The sequence below is a fragment of the Glarea lozoyensis genome (genome assembly GCF_000409485.1).
Source record: "Glarea lozoyensis ATCC 20868 chromosome Unknown GLAREA9, whole genome shotgun sequence".
In the NCBI taxonomy this organism is placed as follows: Eukaryota; Fungi; Ascomycota; class Leotiomycetes; order Helotiales; family Helotiaceae; genus Glarea; species Glarea lozoyensis.
In genome coordinates, this window is record NW_007361004.1 from 536,533 (window position 1) to 556,489 (window position 19,957).

A 19,957-nucleotide genomic window follows, 5' to 3' on the forward strand; every position below is an offset into this window, starting at 1 on the left:
TTTGGGTGCCTGTTGCTGGTGTTTAAGCCCTAAAGCAGGACCCTTCAGTCCATTGTATACGCCTATGTCCAGACCCTCAACATATGAGCTACATTAGATTAATTGCCTGAAGAATTGTCATATAACACACAAAACTTCAGCATAACACCATGTTTCATGCACAATGATTCAGACAAATATGTGTTTGTTTTCTCAAGTCACTGCTACTGGGAAATAATCCAATTCGGTGATAAACAGTTGCGCTTTCAAATCTCGAATCCAACGTACTTCAAAACCATAGTCTTCAGAAGTATCATGGAAACAACTTCCGTATTATTTACCATCCTAGCTTCTCCCTTCGCCACATGATCCAAGATGCAAAGAATTTCAAGTCATTCATATTGTCCGACAGCTCACCAGTCGCGAAATAATTTTGACCCTCCCCTCCTCACTAGCGTCATCCCTCTCCAACCCATCGTCACTTCCTCATTCAGCACCACTCAAACACTCCGCTCATACCAGCGCAGAACCCATTTTCTCATTAGCACCGTAACGTGTTTCTCGATAGCGGGTCCATTCAACCCCTCTCGGAATGTTGTTTTATATTTAAAGTTCATTCTCAGACAACCCTGAGCTAGATGTGTCTAAACCACGGACTAGCGTGTTGAACTCGCGAAAACGCTAGAGGGAATCCACAATGGCTGTTATGAATCCACAATAGCTGTCTTCAACCTCTTCGCAGATCCGCGACCTCGATTCCACGACTTCCTGTGCTTCCTATATAACCAACCCCCTCGCACCTCTCAATTCCTCTTCCTTCATCCTCTTCGTTCGCCTTCATCAATTCTCCGCCTTCCAGCATCTTCCAAATAGTGAGTACACACCCCATTCTTCCCACTCTGCCATCACCCTTTCAGTTTTGGTCTCCAAAACAATAGAAGCGAGGTAGATGAGCTCTTGCTCCCGGCCCGCTTCCCTTTGAAGAAGTGTACTCACCAGCTTTTGCACTTTGGCTGACTTTCTCATTTTTAGATCTATCTTCGACTTTGACATCTTCCACATCTTTTCGACATCTTCGACTTCGACCCCTTTGACTTCAAATTGTGAGTACACATTCCATTCTTCTCGTTCTGCCTATGCCTTTCAGTTTTGTCTTCGGACGAAACAATAGTCGTCTTGGTAGATGAGGTTGTTCTCTCGGCCTGACTTCTAGAATCACCATGCGGACGGGGGAAGATGGTGTAGATGAATCTTTTGCTCTTTACCCAGTCTTCCCTTTGAAGAAGTGTATTCACCAGCCTTTGCACTTTGGCTGACTCTTTTTTTCTAGACTCTTGAAATTCGACTTCAAATTCAGCTTTTGTGCAATAAATAATTGTTGTTTAGTGGATTCATCAACACAAACATCGCCTTCTTTGCCTTCTTCAACAATCTCAACCAGGAAAGCCCCAGTAATGTTAGCATTTGTTCACTCCTTTCCTGTCCTGTGTTCAAGAAACTGCTTATCCTGTTCACCCGCTCGGACAAACTGGCGAGAAGGCTATCTGCTCCCCGATCTTCCCGCTTAGGTGACAGAGGAGAAAACTGATTGCAGTCTGTCCTTTGAGGGTAGTAGTGATTTCGACAGAATTCTTTCTTTTGTCACACATGAAATGAAAAGTCCACTCAGTCTACGGGAGCTTTCTGGTGGGTGTTGGTCTTACATTTGACGTTTGAAACACGAAGAAGCGCTTTCGAGTCCTGAAGGTGGGACAACTATTCAATGGTCGCAAAGATCGTTCCGGAATTTGTAGGTTTGGTTCGCGGATTGGTGTTGGGGGAAAGGGGCTCGCTTAGCGACAGGATCATTTGGTTTTGCAGAAGAGATCAGTGAGATGTTTTTAATAGAGGGGCAGAGGTAGACGTAACACTTTTGGCATTAGTAATATTGAATGACCTTGAAAAGGATTGACATTCAATTCTCTCAATCCTGTCCTGCGCTTCTCGTTTTGATGATCAAATCGTGGTTCGCTAACTGTTTTTACTGACCAACCTTGTTTCAAGATACGTGAAGATAGTCACTTGGATTCCGAGATACTAGTCTTGTGTATTCTTTACCTCTTGAATCTCTCATTCTTCTTGAAGCTCCTGAATTCTCTACATGATCTCTTGGAAGAGTAAGTAACATAACTCCACCTCTTCCAACCCGTAACCCATGTCAAAATATCATAAAACACCAAACACCATCGCTCTTAAACCAGCCCTTAAACACCCAAACAAGAAATTCACATACAGCATCTCCACTCCCACCGACTTCCTCCGAGTTAATGAACTCTCAAAAACTAAAAAAATCCAACTCCGTATTCTTCCCTCCCCCACCACCCGTCCCCCCCTCTGCTTGCCCCCCCTCCTCCCCGCCTCCAAACGGACTCCCCACCTCCCCCAACCAATTCAACGGCGTATTCCCCATCCCCATCCCCGTAAACGTCATCGGATAATCCAGCGGATTCAACTCATTATTCAGCGTCGGCCAGACAGCCCTCTCGCTTCTTGGCGTGATCATCACGTAGCCCTCCCCATTATCCGCGGGAAAACTCATAGTTTGGGACGGTAAAGAGGCGGGCGTGGTGGCGAAGACGGTGGAGGAGAGTGTTGTAGGTCGTGTTGAGGATTTGGAGAGTTGGCGTTTTTTAAAGGTGCGCAGGTCGGAGGCGTCGGTTGTGCTTTCGCGGCGCGCGGGGATGAGAATGTTGTCGTTGCGCAGGTAGCGGAAATCGGGGGGCGGGGTTTTTGAAGAGGGGGTTTGGAGTTCGAGCATGACGCCTTGGAGAATCGAGGACATGGAGGCGGCGGGCTGGTAGGTATATGACATGTCTCCGAGGGCGGAGGCGAGACACTCGAGGTACTGCATGTTTGTCCTGCGGTCTGCGGGGTTTTTGATGAAGGCGAGAGCGGCGACGAGGGCGGTGGCGGCGGTACCGGCGTGCTGGATGCCTGTGACGAAGATGCGGCGGGTGTTGAAGCGTTGGCGGTGGTGCCAGAAAATGCGGGCGACGCGGATGGCTTGGCGGGTGCAGATGGAGCGGGACATGAAGGAATGGTTGTCGTCGATGTTCATGTATGTGTCATCGTCGTGGCCGTCGTCTGAGTTGGCGGGCGTGGGATCTTCGTATTTGGCCCAGGGTCGGTGGAGGAGGATTAGACTGCAGTGGTATTGTTGGTGGAGGAGGAAGAAGGAGAATGGTGCTGTTTGGATGTTTTCTGGATTCCAAGCTAAATTTTCTGGAAGTCTTCTGTACCAGGTTTGTAGCTGGCGGTCGAGATTCATAACGTATAGATATGCGCTGTTTGCTTTGTCGACGTCTTGTGCACTTTGAGCCCCTGAATCTCGAATCTCGGCTATTTTGCCTGCCAGTTCCATCAAGTCGAGAAGCTCTTCGTAGATTTGTGTTTCCAAGCTCTTCTGAACCCCTGCCGGTTTGCAAGCAGACAGACAAGCGAACTGTTTGGACAAGCGGTACATCTCAAGATCTTGGCTTTTGATACCTGTTGGTCGACCGAGAAACAATGCCCAGTATCTGCTTAGATGTTAGTTAAACACTGAGTCAAACAGGGAGAATCACTTACTTGTCATAAATTACACAAGCAAACAATGTCATGTGTCGTATTTGTATTTCCTTCTCCGGAAGTCCGTCATTCTGGCAATCCAAATGTAATCCGAGATCGAAGCAAAGCCTGTTTGCCATTCCTGATTCTCGATTAGCTACTAAAATTTGACCTTCAGAAGATGAAATCTTACCAGCATACATCCAACCAGTATTATCACGTCCGACTCCGCACTCCAAATCTCCGAGTAACAAAAACGCTTGTACCGAGGGTATCCCACCTGGTCTTTCCAATTCCATATCAAGCATATATTTCGCCTCTCGATGTAATGTACACTCTCGGTTTCCTAATGTAATCTTCTTCATATCTTCTCTTTCCAGATCCGCAAATCTATAGCCCATCGCCAAAATACTGATGTGCAAGAACCCAGAATAGTATTTATTATTAGCATTCTGCATATCTTCGTTGAAAGCTTCTCGGTGCACAATATGAAGTACACTATTGTAGTATTCCCAGAACAGATCCATCAGATAATCATGAGTCTCGATGGTTAGTGATCGTATTATTCGTTCCGTTCTTCGCACCTGCTCGGGCGTTTCTCGAGTATCGACTTCATTGTTGTTATCTGCGTAGATGTGAAAATTCGATGCGGGACCGAAAAATCGTAAGCGACCACTGAGTTGATCGAAGCTCAGATGGCCCCGAGTAGAAAGTAACATATGTACCAGACCTTCTTTCTTCGATGGTTGAATCCTCGGCGGAGGATGAGTTTCCATCATGCTATTTGACAGATTACTCTCATTTTGATATCCGTTATCTCCGTCGGTCGACTCGTCTGCTATGCTTCTCGGTGTCGTGTTCTGCGCTGGCGGAGGTCCAGACAGGTTCTGAGAATTTTCTTGGTTATTGTTCTGCGACGCAGTAGCCTCACCTCGAGTTTTCGGAGGGTAGGACGCAGGTGGAATCTCCTTTCCAGTTTCTTGCAGCATGCCTTCTAGCAGCGCGACACGATCTGTGAGAGAAGACATGTATGCTTTGGATATTGGTCTGAAATATTAGCCAAGCATATGAAAGGCACCCAGCTCGACACACCTTCTTCGTTCATCATCATTCTTTATTATGCATTCGGTTTTTGATCTTTTACATTGCGTACATTCTTGTTCTCCAGCTGGCACAACGCACTATATCAAGCATCAGCCAAAGTGTTGAAGTGTGCAAATATATAGAACTCACCCTGATCCGACGGTCCCGGCACGATGCACATGCTATAGAAGCGCGATGTCGTTGAGTAGCAGGCTTTGAAGAATTCGAAGTAGTATTTGATTGTGAATTGGAAGCTGTTGCCTTTGGAGGCGATGCATGACTATGCTGGCCCTCTTCTGGTGTTTCGAATATCGTTGTAGTCATGACAGAAGCAGAAGTGTTATTGGGACTTTCATTTTGTTCTGCGTGTCGTTTCATCAGGGCCTCGTGCTCGAACAAGCTGTTTATACGCATCGACATAGAGACCTCGAGATGTTGTCAACAGATTAAGAGAGTTGGACCTTCTGATCTACAAAATAACAATGAAAGGTCAAGCAAAGTAATAAACGAGCATTCAAGAGATGACGATGTTCGTACGTACAGCAAAGAGAGGCAAAACACAGCAAAGATGTCAGGTCCCTTGGACTCAGTAAGTGCCCGTTCCGATCCCCAAGAAGCTTGGGGCAGACTACGCTGTGATGGCCCATATTTCCCCGCTCTAAATCCCAGCCAAGAGCATCCCCAGAACCCCCATACCGCTGTTGATCCCAATCAACCGCCCCGGATTCCGACGCAATGCACGCCCCAGGATTAAGCGTCGTCTTCAGCTCAAGGATTAACCGCATTTGGGGACGTTGTTCCCCGCAACGGCCTCAACCAACTGTATGGTGGCGTTTGAAATATGTCCATTGTCGTACTAGAGCCGTGTCAGAGACCAGTCAATTGACTCGGTCGGCAGGGTTGTCTCGATTTGCATGACTAGTTTGCGTTGCTCTATACTAGCACTCTCGTTTCTGTGTACGAATGCCAGACTCTGATCTGCTATGAGAGAAAAAATGAGATGGAACTATAATCGCCTCAGTATTAGAGATGTGAGGGCATCAAGCTTGTTGTATCGAAGTGTAATCTTAATTTATCGAGCAGATATGAATGCATGTGTTGGAAGTATGGTTGACCCCCGATGTCTCAACCCACCGAGAAGGTATTGTTGACCTTGCGGGGTACTCCGCTTCCCACTTTTGAATGGGATCCATCCCTCCCGCCAGCACCCCATAATCTCAGCATATTGTCATAAATGGATCCTCATTTTGACACCCACAGGTGGTGGTCTTGCCCGCTTCCAGGTTACGAATGGCAGCTTAGCAATCGGGCCATTCTGACATCGTGGCGTTGCCATCACATTATTGAGCGACGCTATGCCTTGCCGGACTTGCGGTAGCTCTGTACAAGCTCGTGTTCTAGATGCGATGGTCCGAACAAACTCCTGTAGAAAGTCACAACTAAGTCACAACTCAGTCACAACTTTGGCTGCGTTTACGCAATCTGAATCACTTAAAAATGCTGTCAGGAGAGAAGGATCGCTGTATCGAAAAGAGTCGGTAGTATATCATAGATGCGTAAATGACTTGCTAGATGAAACCTTAGATCTTCCATGACCAATACGCTGAAATGCCCAGCCCAGATGCAAACCACGGCATCCGAAGGAAAGTAAAGCGAGATGCGCCGACTCCAGGAAATGAAACCCACTCCATCCATAGAAGGAATGCTCGATATGGACAAGTTCTGTTAATGACGAAACAGCACAGAGAGTACTGCTTCTACTCGATCGACCACTCGTGATCGTGATTTCTTACATAGGGTGCCAGACCCTGAACGTTGCCCTTAATGGTGTGGGCCTTGACTTCTCCATTCCCTAAGAATGCAAACCGATTATTGTATCGGTATCGAATGTTGTAATCTTCGAAGCGAGGGTCCTTGATGGTCTTCAGGAAATGTATTGTCTGTATTGTGGGGGTAATTAGCATGCGTTAAATTGGTACAACAGGCAAGCGACTTACCGATCCTGGCCACAAGTAGATTCTGTTCTTGACCTTTCCATCTTTAAACCAACTGCGGCACTCTTCTTGCCAAACGGTGGTTTTGTGAAACTCATCGAAATGAGCGTAAATATCATCGAGGGCCTCTTGTTTGACATCGATTGATTTAATCTGCTCTTTCTGAATCTTTCGCATCATCTTAATGGCGTATTCAACGCTGGTTTCGATCGATGGCAGCAGGGTCCCGCTCGACCATGTCGCACCTGGTCCGACGATGGTGTAGAAATTAGGGAATCGAGGAGCGGAGAGTCCAAGGTAAAGATTTGGCCCTTTGCCCCAATCCTCATCTAGTGTGACTCCATCGCCATTCACGACCTTGAAAGCGGGTCTGAAAGCAACTTGGAATCCCGTGGCGCAAACGAGAACATCCATCTTGTGTAGAGCTCCATCCTCGGTTATTATCCCTTCTGGTACAACCTTCTTGATGCCACTAAAGACCGGTTGGACATTGTCCTTGACCAAAGCTTCTAGATAACCATCACCAGGAGAGATTCTTCGGCAACCTGGTGACCATTTTGGAATGATGAACTCCTTTAGCTTCTCGTTCCCTGGCCCGATTCTTCTATTCATTTCCGTCCTTATCACTTCTCGGAATTGGTTCGACATTTCAGAGCCCTGTTGATACATCCCAAAAAGCGAGTTGATTTCTGCCTCTATCTTCTTTCGGAACAGTAGCAGGTACTCTGGGTCATCGGCAAACTTCTTCTTATCAGCCTCAGTGAATGTGTATTGTCGCTCTCCGGGTTCTTCTTCTGCTCCTTTGAGGAGCTCTTCGTGTAGCACGCCTGCAATATGATTAGCTTCAAAAAGCATATAGATATAAGTTGAGTTAACTTACCGCCACCGAATGGGGGGCTGATCCACGTTGGACTTCTCATGAAAACATCCATGTGCTTAACCTGCCTTTGAAGTTGAGGAACAATCTGGACTGAGGACGACCCTGTGCCAATCAAGCCGATACTCTTGTCATTGAAATCTATGTCGTGATCCCAGTGCGCAGAGTGTGTTAGCTTTCCCTTGAAATCATGTAAACCTTCAATCTCGGGCCATTTCCAGTTGTTCAGAATGCCCGAGCCGTTGACGAGCACATGACACCAATCTTCCCATTTCTGCCCGGTGATTGGGTTCTCGAGAACGATGGTATATTTGCCAGCAGCTTCATTCCACCTAGCTTCGATGACCTTTGAATTCAACTTCATGTACTTTTTACTGCCGTGTCTCTCTGCGAAGTTCTCAAAGTACTTCTGAATCTCCGGTCCGTATGCAAAGTAATGGCTCCAATTTGGATTTGGATCCCATGAAAAGGTGTATAGATGTGACGGAATATCGCAAGCAACACCAGGGTATGTGTTTTCGTACCAGGTTCCACCAAAATGAGGGTTCTTTTCAAAAAGGGTAAGCTCCCAAGTTCCTGCCTCTAACATACGCTCCATTTTATATGCAAGGCAAAGTCCAGATGCACCAGCACCGATACTTGCCACTCGAAGCTTCGAAGCTTGCGAATGATACTGGGGAAGGACTTTGTATGCATCTTCAGTTTTTGCCTCTGCATAGGGAACACCTCCACCATTGATACCATTGGTAGTGACACCATTAGAATCAGGCATTGCTGAAGGCGCCATCTTGGAATGAGTGATTGTTTCGCTTCGACTGGGAACTGTAGCTTGCTGAGGGGTATCTTTTGACGACTGAGAAGGATGAAAAACCGAAAAGAGACGCTTGAGATTAAAAAGAGACATCGAGTTAACAATTTGGCCAAAGACCTATTTACCTAGCTCTGTGTTTATGATCTCCAGGACCCCGGTCCGAAAGCATTATTTTCGGGACCATCTTCTCGAGCAGTCACTCACCGGAAACTCATATCCACGTACAGCCTTGCACGAAGCATGATTGAGCACAAGAGTATTGTACAAGACAAAGCTTGTCCCTCGGTCAATGGAATCTAGCTACGTGGTTAGTGCAAGGCTGCGAGGCCTGATTGTGGCCACTGAGCACCCCTTAAGCCGCTTGAGTCAAGATGAGCGTCTGGACCGCATTTCGTGAGAGGGCGAGATTCATGTGGACTGCTGCAAAATTCAGCTCGATTGAGGATGTGTGGGGAAATTTGGCATAACGCGGGGAACTTTGAGGTCGGGAAAAGATTTCCTCCAGGCCCTGAAGCGACGCGAAAGGGCAGGGTCATGAGCACGTGACTTTGTTTCGACCTCGTGACCATCCTCCTCTGTAACAGTTTCGATATTGACATTCAAGAAAGATATCGCTTTATCTAGGTATTCAGATATTACATCATTGAGACTAGGGTAAAGCAAGGTAGCAGAATATATTCACGAGAATAAACTTTCGCGTAGCCAGGTCACGCCCAGGTGTCGTGGTGGAAGTTGACAAAATATCTAACAAAGTGGTTGGCACATTCATCAATCCTTTTTTGATATACATCATTATCATTGGTAAGTCTGACTGGTATTCTAGAATCTAGCTTTACTTTGTTGTTCCAAGACCTTCGCATCAGCTTTTGACCATTCCCTCATCGTCTTCCTCTGAATCTTCCCACTTGCCAACTTTGGAACCTCATCAACAAAAGTAACACCTCCTACAAGATGTTTGTGCTTTGCAACCCTAGATTTTATCCACTCTTCAATATCTCCAGGAGTAACTTTGCCTTTGGAAGCTTCCTGAATGGCGACATAGGCTCTTGGCCACTCCTCGTTGTGTAATGTTATGCCGACAACTGCGGCGTCGGCAATATGCTCGTGCTCGAGCAAGACCGCTTCCAGCTCTGCGGGCGCAACTTGCAGTGCGTTTACTTTGATAAGTTCCTGACAAACATTAGTAAGTTGAACTGTAAATGAAAGATAATTTGCGTACCTTCTTACGGTCAACAATCCAAAAATACCCTCTATCATCACAAACCGCTACATCTCCCGTCCGTAACCATTTATCTTCACTTATTGACTCTTTGGTGGCGACATCATTTTTCCAGTACCGAAGGCAGACTTGGGGACCTCGAATGTACATCTCGCCAGGTTCCCCAGTAGCCACCTCCTTTCCGTCATCGTCCAGAAGCATACATTCTGTGTTCGGGTCCAGCTGTCCAACACTTCCGGAATCATCATTGACGCCTCCTGGAACATGAATCGCTCCACATGTGACCTCGGTCATTCCCCAGCCCTGGTTGATCTGCATCTTGAATCGTCTTGAACAGTCGTTTTGCAATTCTTTCGATAACGGTGCGGCTCCGCAAAGTACATCTGTTACACTACTAAGATCGTATTTTGCCGTCTCGGGGCGTTTGCTCAACATGACCAGGATTGGCGGGGCAATCTGTAGATGCGTGATCTTAAAGTCTTGGATTGCTTGTAAAAACTCGCCATAGACAAATTGCTTCATGACGTATACAGGAACCTGCAACTTAATTGCCATCAGAATTGTGTAAAGCTGTCCATAAGCATGATACAGTGGGAGAAAACCAATCCAACGCTCAGGTGGCCGAGTTTCTCTAGTATATGGCTTTTTGTGGTCTCGAATGAAGATTGTTTGTTCGATATTGGCAATGAGGTTGTAATGACTGACACAGACACCTTTTGGGAGACCCGTGGTCCCAGATGAGTAGTTAATTGTCGCGACTGTATTGACAGCTTCGTCGGGGCTAAGTTTGGGCCAGGAGTACTCATCTCCTTGTGAGAGACTTCCAATCATCGCTCTCCAATCTTTCACTCCATCCAGAGTCTCGCATTCTGTATCCGAGAATTGATAGATACGCCTTTTAGCTAAGCCTGCCTTTTCAGCCGCTGCCACGGCCGTCTTGACCATTGTCGGATGCGCCAAAATTATCTGAGTCTCCGTGTTCTTGATCTGGTGTACCATTTCTGAATGAAAATTAGTAAATAGTTTACCGTGCAATTGAGCAACCGGGGAATCTGAACTTGCCTGGCAAGGTGTAAATTGGATTCGCTCCACTGAAAGCATAACCTGCCCCAACAATTCCCAAATATGCAACGGGTACAAAAATATGATTTGGCGTGTATATCATCACCACATCGCCCTTCTTTAATCCGGTTCTTCCCAACCCATAAGAGAGCCTCTTGACCCATTGTAGTAACTGGGCAGGTGATAATGACAGGCTAGTATCTCTTGAGTCTATCCATAGAGGTTTTGTTGAAACTTGTTGGCCAGGAGGAAATAGATAAGTCAGGATATCGACCTTTGGCAAATCTAAGAGCGGAAATGGAGAAGCAAACGGCATTTTGAGGTATGATTGTTTACAGAAAAGTTGCAATAAAACCATCGAAAGATCCCTCAAAGCACTTTACGGCATATGAATGAAGGTAAAGCTGGCAATAGGTACCTTGAAATCTTACCTCTTCTACCGACAATCCGAGGTTGGTCTGGAGAGCTATCGACGTTACATAGAAAGTAGTACACAAGCTTGCTGAGGAGCTGGGGTAGCTGGGGTATGTGGGGAGAGCCATGGCCCGAAAACCCGAGGCTATGGAGGGCTACGGTAAATCCATACTCAGTTGGGTTAAGAATAACGTAGCAAAAGGTGTGATTTTGAAGATTAAGAAATATACTCAAAACAAAATTGACATCTAATTGCTTCAAAGATTGCCATTATGACTGATCTTAAAGGTTTCGACCGCATGTTCCGTTTGGATGGAAAGGTTGCGCTGATAACTGGAGGTGAGCCAGCCCGACAAAAAGTTTGTCGCACGCAAAACATGCTGAAAGCTCAGGATCCAGGGGACTTGGTCTACACACCGCGACCGCGTTTCTCCACGCAGGAGCGAAGAAGGTGTTCATAACAGCGCGGAAAACAGAAGGCGCCGAAGGAATTGATCAAGCAGTCGAGAAGCTCAATAGACTCGATGGGGTGACGGGAGTCGCGGTTGGCGTTCCAGCGAACGTGTCGAACGAAGCAGAGATCATTCGGCTGGTAGAACATGTAAAAAAGACTGAAGGAAAGCTCGATATACTGGTCGCAAATGCCGGCGCGACATGGGGATCGAAGTTTGAGGATGCGCCGGATCACTCAAGTGCAAAGATTTTGGATTTGAATGTTCGTGGTGTGTTCTTGCTGGCGCAAAAGTAGGTTGAAGAAGGCAAACGAAATTGCGCCAGGAAACTGCTGACAAGGATTCAGATTTGCGCCGATGTTGGAAGCAGCAGGAACACGACAAGACCCGTCAAGAATAATTATTGTGAGCTCAACAGCGGGAAGTAATGTTCCTCATGTTGGCGATAATGGTACAATTATGTATTCCGTGTCCAAAGCCGCGGCACATGTGAGTTTGACGACCTCAATGCCGAGTAAGATCAACAATTGACGCCTTCTAGCATCTTGCTCGAAATTTAGCAGTTGAACTTGGTCCAAGGAATATCACAACAAACACAGTAGCACCAGGATTCTTTCCTAGTAAGCTGGCAGCTGGACTGATCGACAAATTGGGAGGAACAGCAGAATTAGAAGAGGCAAACCCACGAAAGCGATTGGGAGAACCCGAAGATATCGCAGGTGTGATGGTATATCTTTGTACCCCAGCTGGAAGCTACATGTAAGATGGACTTATGACTGGCAAACGGATATTTCACTAACTCTTGAGCAGAAATGGTAATGACATAAATGTTGATGGCGGACAGATTCTTTCAGCTGGACGACATTCAAAATTATGAGTCAGTGCTTTTGTAGTAATATACCATTTCATATACCTCAATTCTGCTTCAAAGTAATGTAACTTTCATTTATCTGGCCTATATTCCCTTCGTATTTCTCAACACATCCCTATTTGTATCACGTGCAACCTTCTCTCACAGCAATTTTTCCAGGTCAGCACACCTGGACTTTATAGAAGTCAGCACACATGCCGGTCGTTCCTGAAACTCCGCAAAAAGACTTGTTGACCAGTGTCTTTTCCCCATTTTTGGGTGTTAGCTTCGTACAATTATGCAACACTAGCCTTCCTGGAGTCATGTTGCGGGGTACATAGTGGGGGTGGATTCCTTCAGCAAAAGGGAAACGTTTTCCAAGAGGAATTAACCCCTGTCTTTTAGGGCTTCATTGCCTCGGGATAGGCCTGATCCTATTCAGGCTTCTCTATCAAAAGCTTATGGCTCAGTCATTTAAATTTGCAATCCAAAAACGACAACTGGTCGATGGAAGCATTTCACAATCTTTATTCACTTTTGGTCTTCCTTAATTTCTCCTGATTCCTTTAGAAAAAGATTTTCAGAGGTCTTGTATTAAAAATGGAGGCAGCAGCGCCCCGCTCGTTGCTGGGAGCAATTGGATCCTTCCTCACAATTGCGATTGTTCTAGTTTGTATTCCATTTATGTATTTGGGGATATGAACACTAACTGTGAAACAGGGAGCAACATATACGATTGGACTTGTTAGTAACTTCATGAGTTCCGAAATTTGAGAAACTTCTAATTATTAATCAGGCGATATACCGACTCACACTTGATCCGCTTGCCAAATTTCCAGGTCCTAAGTTGAATGCAATAAGTCCAGTGCCTGGCATCCGGGCTCTACTACGTGGTCGTATTGCTTTTGAAAACAAACTTCTTCATGACAAATATGGCCCCGTGGTCCGAGTATCACCTACAGAACTTCACTTCAACTCCGTTCAAGCATGGGAAGATATCTACGGTCACCGCCCAGGGCATCCAAATTTTCATAAGGATCCCGTTCATGTTGGATCAGTTGAGCCTCTTCAGGGTGTCACAACACTTACTATGGCCGATGATTCCAATCACGCCCGTCAACGCAGAGCATTAGCTCATTCGTTCTCACAGAAAGCACTTGTGGACCAAGAAGACATCATTCAAGACTACGTCAAACAATTAATTAGGCACCTCGATCGTCTGTGTGATAACAACGAATCTTTCAACATGGTCAATTGGCTCAATTTCACAACATTCGACATCATTGGAGATCTTGCATTTGGGGAACCCTTTGGGTGTCTCGAATCCGGTCAATTCCACTCCTGGGTATCTCTGATTTTCGAAACAGTCAAAGCTGGAGCAATGGAACAAGCAACCCGTCGATTCGCAAGTGCCGGCTCAGTATTTCAGAATTTCTTACTCTGGTGTCTACCAGAAAAGGGGCGTCAAGATCGAAGAGATCACCTCAAATTTAGTACCGAGAAGGTTATGAGGCGGCTAGAGAACGAGAAGACAGATCATAGAGATTTCATCTGGTATATTCTAAAACAAAAGCAGAAGTTCGATTTGCACCAGGATGAGATCATCGTCAATGCAGCACTCTTCATCGTTGCTGGTTCTGAAACCACCGCGAATGCGTTGAGTGGCATGTTGGCTCGCTTAATTTACAACCCAGATAAATACGAGAAGCTGGTCAAGGAAATCAGAGATGCATTCAAGGATGAGAAGGACATCCGATGGGAGCCATTGAGCGAGTTGAAGTATCTGAATGCTGTTATTGAGGAGGGATTGCGGATACACCCACCTGTCCCAACTGGACTCCTGCGAACCGTTCCTAAGAATGGTGATACGGTTGATGGATTCTGGGTTCCTGGAGGAGTAAGTTCACTCGCTTTTCGTATCGTAAGGGTAAAATCTAACAACTTGCAGACTGCTGTTTCAGTCGGTTCATGGGCCGCTTCGCATAACGAGAAGAATTTCCGTGATGCAGATAAATTCATTCCAGAGCGCTGGCTCGACAAGTCTTACGATACGGACTACAAGAAAGCGGCGCAACCATTCTCCTTGGGACCAAGAGGATGCATTGGAAAGCAGTACGTTCCACCATTTTCTGTACTAAAGCAAGCGTTCACTTACATCGTAACAGTCTTTCATACTTGGAGATGCGTATCATTCTAGGCCGTCTGTTATGGAATTTCGATATCATATCCGTGGATGGTGCTCCCAACTGGAATCCTGAAAATGAGATGGGTCGTGCGAGAGCGTTTATGACAGTAAGTGACTCAAACCTTTGGCGCTGTCATTAACTAATCATCATTGTGTCACAGTGGGAAAAGCCAGACTTGAACTTGAAATTAAAGCGTGTTCAGCGGTAATGGAGCCAGATTTATTATATCAAATGGAAGGTAGTAAAATAGTCATTCGCGTACCACCGCCTGCAATATTCCAGCAGCATATGATATTCTGAAATCCATATACACCTTACAATCAATAATTTTCTCATTAACTTCTTTGATGCTGTTATCAATGTAAGCAGTGCACTTTGGCGAAAGGCATCTCCTCATCTATACCTGTGGCTCAGTGGTTACTTGTGAATGAAATACTGCAGGTATTGATCTATTTGGTCGTACAAATCACAGTTCAGAATCATAAAAGTTGATACAGCTAAGTCATACACACATATAAGATTACATTGCCATGCAACGACTTTCCCTTATCAAAAGCCGACTGTACTTTAACCTGAGCAGAGCCGAGATTTTATTGTTTTCCTCTTATCTGACTGGGAATAGGTGACTTAAGCGAAGAGCTTATGCATTCGAGAACGAAAGCCTAGAGGTGCGAAGTCCTATCGGGTAGGAGCGGAATGCGCCGAGCTGCCTTGCCGCCCAACGTTGGCGCGAGAAAACTGCCTTGCTTCTGAATCACCAGTCACCGTTTCTAACAAAGACATGTTTGTCTTAAATACAGAGCTACTTCCTACCACCATATCAGCTGCAATCACGTGGATCAACAAATTGCCTTGCCCACAAGACAAACCAAGCAGACAATCCTGCAAACAGCCTTCCTCTTCTGTACGCTACCACAGGTTTCGAGTCTACAAACCATTCGATATATCTGTTCGCCTGTATAGTCCACACTAGCAATAAACGCACTTAATCACTCGGAAAGTTTCTCGAGGTAATACGAACTCGTGAGTATCGCAGCGGGCTAGGTGGTGGGTGGTAGAAAGGTTTTACAATGGTAGGCTTGATCCTTTTCCCTGCCGCCTTTTGCATCGTGCATATCATGTCGAAACGAGGCTGCGTCTGGTTTTCTTTCATCCCGTCATCAGCTCAACTCAACGTTATATAGCCTTCCAGCTCGTCGAGAACTAGTAAAGGTAGTAGTGGACACCGGTCACATAAAGGCTCATCATCGTCATCAAAACCCCGTAAGCTGGTGTCAACCTGGATTTGGTTCTGTGTAAGCAATCAATCCTATTTATCCATGGATGGCCACTGAGCTCACTACTCTACAGCACCTCTGCGGGTCGGGTCATGGGAACGGCGACTTCATTCAATCTTGTCCAGAGTTCAACTGCGGGCATCAACGGTGTGGGAGCTGTGCCTGGGAGGAGCACAAAATCCCTGCTCATCGGTAACCAACTGCTTTGAGTGACCTCCGCCCTGAGAGCGATTGTTCCCTTTTCCCCTAGATTCCCGGTTCTCAGGTTCCATGCTAGGATAATGGCCGCTCATACACAGTTCAAGCAGTATGCGTATGTTTGGAAGCCAGCCTTCGGGCAGCGTCAGACACTAGCCTACAGCAAAGGGAACATGAGCTTTGTTGAGAGCATACATCGTCCGCAAGTCTCTGGAATCACCACAGGACAGGTCCTCAACACTCTCACCACCGAACAGATCATTGACACTTTTGTAAGCAACCAGTTCCATCAAGACGTTGCTAGGTACTCCTATGTGGAACACTTATACGAGGAATTTCTCCGAGGTGTTGACTTCGAGGTCTTGAAAGGCAAAGTTCCCAGCACAGCCTTGGGGGAAGCAGCGCTTTTGGATGATCGAAATGATGCAAAGGGGACAAGAGATATAGTCTCTGGTTATCGACGGCAGTCCCGAGGGGCAATGAATGCCGCGCAGCTCTACACTACGCTGTTAGAACCCGTACGACTTGCACATCTTTCTTCTATTTTCCTATAACTAATACTTCGGTTAGCGCGTTAACACTGGAACAATTACTAGCACTATCCCAGACGCTGAACGTCGTACGTTGTAAGTGTACGACTTCCTACATAGCTCGGCCTGGTCTACCAGTCTTAAGGCGGAAAAGGAAAGTGGCTGTCGAATACGACCTTAAGTCAACCAGATCGACACAATATCTTACATTTCGTCAACCAGGTTGAAAGAATATACCATATTTCGTCTATCGTTTTCAATGATTAGAAATTTCGACCTCTCTTTATACCCGAGAGAGAGTAGAAGCGTCCCTGTACTACAATCACGACTCATTTTGATGGATGATCGAATATTTTCTCTACTTTCATTCATTTTACCGACCGTTAACCTCTTTAGATACATCAATGACCTCGATCCGCTGTGTGTTCTAGCTATGGCCGTCACAGTCCCATATCTACAGGCTAATTTTCTTCGCGACTTTATTCATAGGCATCTTTCCTGGAGATCTTTGATTGGTGGTAACATTCCGGGAAGTCAATTTTGTGAACAAGATAAAGAAACGAAGAGCTAACTTTTAGCTCTTAGACCGTGGGCTCTTCGCGATTTTCTCTCGAATTTCATCTTCCTTACTACGTCTGGAGATCACTAGATTTGGATGTAGCAGATATGAATAAAAGTCGGCAAGCTTACGGAAAGCCGTTGAGAAAATCTGAAGAGGTTATATATCTCAAATTCAAAGATAAAGACGATATCTCTGATGGAGATGGGGCTAAGGAGGAAGAAAAAGCTTATATACATGAAGCACAGATCTCTATCATGGTGACCGGGCTTGATGACTGGTATTGGACAGCTTATTGCTTCATTGACGTGTACTTCAAAAGTCCTGGCCACCATGAATCAGTGGAATACTATTCAAACACTAACAGAGATCCTCTTTCAGGAGGTAAAACCTCTACCATCCTAGACAAACCTGCGTGGCTTCCACGAGAATACTTCTTACAACTTTTGATGTATCGCATCGAGCAAGTCCAGCAGGAATGGAGCAACGCTGTGTATCAGCTCCTCCGCCACATTCAGCCATGTGTATGCAATCCCAATTTATTTCGATGTCCACGTCACAGCTAAATACTTCTCAGATCCACTCATTCACAAGAGGTGAAACCGGGCTAGGCGAAATAGAAGAGCTAGATATCACGCAGCAGAAAGGGTTCAAATGGACTATTCGAGTTCTGCGACAGTTTACCCATTTGCTATCCAAGACAATCGACTCTTGGGAAAGCTTCAAGGACGGCGAACTCAGGTACTTTTGTGCCCCTGACACCCAGGCTCTGGCACAGCCTTCTTGGGGTCGATATCTAGCTGCTATCGACAAAGATGTTATTGAGCTTCGCGATCTTCGAAGTTCCCTATTACATCAGACTGAGCTATTTGAGAATATGACCAACAGCGTAAGAGCTACTCTCCTATGACCGCCCTATGAACATGAGAATTGACTCGTGCTAGATCGTTACACATGCTGCTCATGCTGAGACAGTCGTTACCAGATTACAAACACAATTTATTCAAGCACTCACTGTCATCACTATTGTGAGTACTGCAAAACGTCCAGAACAATCCAAACACAACATCTACCAACTTGTTGGACAAGCTCGCGGCGCAAAATAAGTGGCAGTCGAAGGACGATATTTGCTCAAAATAGTTGACGAAATATCGTATAATTCGTCAATTAGTTTTAGTAAATATAATCTCTTCAACTCTACCGAAAGAAAAGTTCTAAATTAAGCGACTTGCCTATTCTAAAGTATACTAGACTTATATAGAACAGCGAGGACGTTCTGCCATTTACTTTGTCCTCTGCGAGAAAAGATATCACGTATTGAATGTCGTCATTGGACTGAGACTTTTCGTTGCCTGTTCGCGGACACCGTAGAGCTAATTCCCATAGTTATACCTACCTCCAACACTTGCATCGACCATATTCAGCATGCAGTCAATTCTCCCTAAAGACGCGAGCATAAAACATTGGATATACACACTCATCGGACTCTTCTTCGGCACTCTGATTTTAATCTTGAATTTGCCTGTATTGAAAACCGCAGTTCGTCGGTCAAGCGGTTTTCTGGACAAGATCCACATGCTTGTCATTGACCGTTGGAATAATGGGTTCGAAAAGCGACCTGGGGTAGTAGACGCTGATGAAGATGAAGATGACGACGACGACGGAATAGAACTGCATACAGTCGTCTAATTGATTTCAACATATTCTGTGTCTTGCCTCTTGCCCGAGTACATAAAATGAGTTCACCGGCAGGCCACCGTCCATAGTAAGCTCGCTCCTTCCCAAATAGGCACGTCTAGTCTGATCAAAAGAAACAATATCAGGATTTAGTGAAACAAAGAGAGTAAATATAGCGGTTTTGGGTTGAATATGCTTTTGGATTGAAAGGGGGTATCCCGTCACCCTTGAATCTCAGAGGACCTTGCGATCTCAATATGAGCTCAAACATTACAAACCTCTTCACCCCAGGTTGTAGGTTAGGATACCAAAATCATACGCTAGACATCAGACGCCCGCCATGCGGCAACAGATGGATAGGTCATTTAATGCACAAAGAATTCCTCATCTCGTGAACCTGCCTGAAACGGGATGTTGAAGAGCTATAAATATTATAGATACGGGAATGACGCGTGGAGGAGGCGGACAAGATTGGGTCTTTTCCAGAGCATACTATGCTCATCCAAGAACCATATAAAATAAACAGATGAAGATGAATGAATATGTAAATCGGAGGCTTTGGACGGGCACAACGTGAAGGGAATTTAGCTCCAACGGGCCCCACATAACTTGATTATTCACATATTTCTGCCAAAAAAGCGGTGTACAAACCCTTGTAGGCGCGTCTCCCCCACAATGCGAAGGTACAGCGCGTTTTCCAGAACAATTGACGATACTGTATCTTCGTCACCCATTTCCAGATTCCCTATTAATACAGCGTCGCTTTCAGTCACCACCTTGCCTAGGTATTCATCTGTGCGCTGTGGAGCCGGCTCCTCTCAAACAGCGCTACTCCTCGATATTAATTCTCCATATTGTTTTCTTTTCACTATGGCTCCCTGATTGCGAATACAAACAACTTCCAACGACGCCAAACACTTTTGCTTGTCAGGAGCTACTGACAACCCGCAATCAACGTCCGGGTCAATTCCAAGCATTGAGGTAATATACAACTGCCACGTAAGTTGATATCAATATCATTTAAAAAACATGATGCTATTTTCAAGATCGATCCTCTCCTTCTACATCCCAGACTTTATCAGATATACACATTCATCTTGAAGTCGCAAACATCCTCTACATCTCATGTAAAACTGCAATCAGAAACACTTTCGTATCCTGTGCTACAGGAGATACTTCAGCTAATCGATCTGAACAGTCAACC

At 45.7% G+C, this 19,957-nt stretch overlaps 6 protein-coding genes across 6 annotated transcripts; 3 read left to right on the top strand and 3 right to left on the bottom strand.

The window, feature by feature from the left end:
* Positions 1–2,293: 2,293 nt before the first annotated feature.
* GLAREA_08117 (Zn2/Cys6 DNA-binding protein) lies at positions 2,294–5,067 on the bottom strand (the record flags this gene model as incomplete). Its single annotated transcript, XM_008090163.1, has 5 exons — positions 2,294–3,536; positions 3,586–3,706; positions 3,758–4,611; positions 4,657–4,745; positions 4,798–5,067. 5 exons carry the CDS (start codon positions 5,065–5,067, stop codon positions 2,294–2,296), a joined length of 2,577 nt encoding a protein of 858 aa, XP_008088354.1.
* Positions 5,068–6,404: 1,337 nt separating this feature from the next.
* On the bottom strand, positions 6,405–8,305 carry GLAREA_08118 (FAD/NAD(P)-binding protein; the record flags this gene model as incomplete). The annotated part of the gene is made up of 3 exons (XM_008090164.1): positions 6,405–6,587; positions 6,645–7,468; positions 7,522–8,305. 3 exons carry the CDS (start codon positions 8,303–8,305, stop codon positions 6,405–6,407), a joined length of 1,791 nt encoding a protein of 596 aa, XP_008088355.1.
* An 843-nt stretch (positions 8,306–9,148) lies between these two features.
* On the bottom strand, positions 9,149–10,926 carry GLAREA_08119 (Acetyl-CoA synthetase-like protein; the record flags this gene model as incomplete). The annotated part of the gene is made up of 3 exons (XM_008090165.1): positions 9,149–9,499; positions 9,549–10,549; positions 10,593–10,926. 3 exons carry the CDS (start codon positions 10,924–10,926, stop codon positions 9,149–9,151), a joined length of 1,686 nt encoding a protein of 561 aa, XP_008088356.1.
* Positions 10,927–11,171: 245 nt separating this feature from the next.
* GLAREA_08120 (NAD(P)-binding Rossmann-fold containing protein) lies at positions 11,172–12,353 on the top strand (the record flags this gene model as incomplete). Its single annotated transcript, XM_008090166.1, has 6 exons — positions 11,172–11,228; positions 11,288–11,363; positions 11,417–11,768; positions 11,824–11,965; positions 12,018–12,235; positions 12,287–12,353. The coding sequence occupies 6 exons, from the start codon at positions 11,172–11,174 to the stop codon at positions 12,351–12,353; spliced, it is 912 nt and encodes a 303-aa protein (XP_008088357.1).
* Positions 12,354–12,926: 573 nt separating this feature from the next.
* GLAREA_08121 (Cytochrome P450) lies at positions 12,927–14,720 on the top strand (the record flags this gene model as incomplete). Its single annotated transcript, XM_008090167.1, has 6 exons — positions 12,927–12,995; positions 13,047–13,070; positions 13,123–14,223; positions 14,275–14,438; positions 14,492–14,618; positions 14,673–14,720. The coding sequence occupies 6 exons, from the start codon at positions 12,927–12,929 to the stop codon at positions 14,718–14,720; spliced, it is 1,533 nt and encodes a 510-aa protein (XP_008088358.1).
* A 1,350-nt stretch (positions 14,721–16,070) lies between these two features.
* On the top strand, positions 16,071–18,765 carry GLAREA_08122 (uncharacterized protein; the record flags this gene model as incomplete). Its single annotated transcript, XM_008090168.1, has 6 exons — positions 16,071–16,495; positions 16,558–16,606; positions 17,103–17,600; positions 17,654–17,965; positions 18,021–18,104; positions 18,463–18,765. 6 exons carry the CDS (start codon positions 16,071–16,073, stop codon positions 18,763–18,765), a joined length of 1,671 nt encoding a protein of 556 aa, XP_008088359.1.
* Between the last annotated feature and the right edge of the window lie 1,192 nt (positions 18,766–19,957).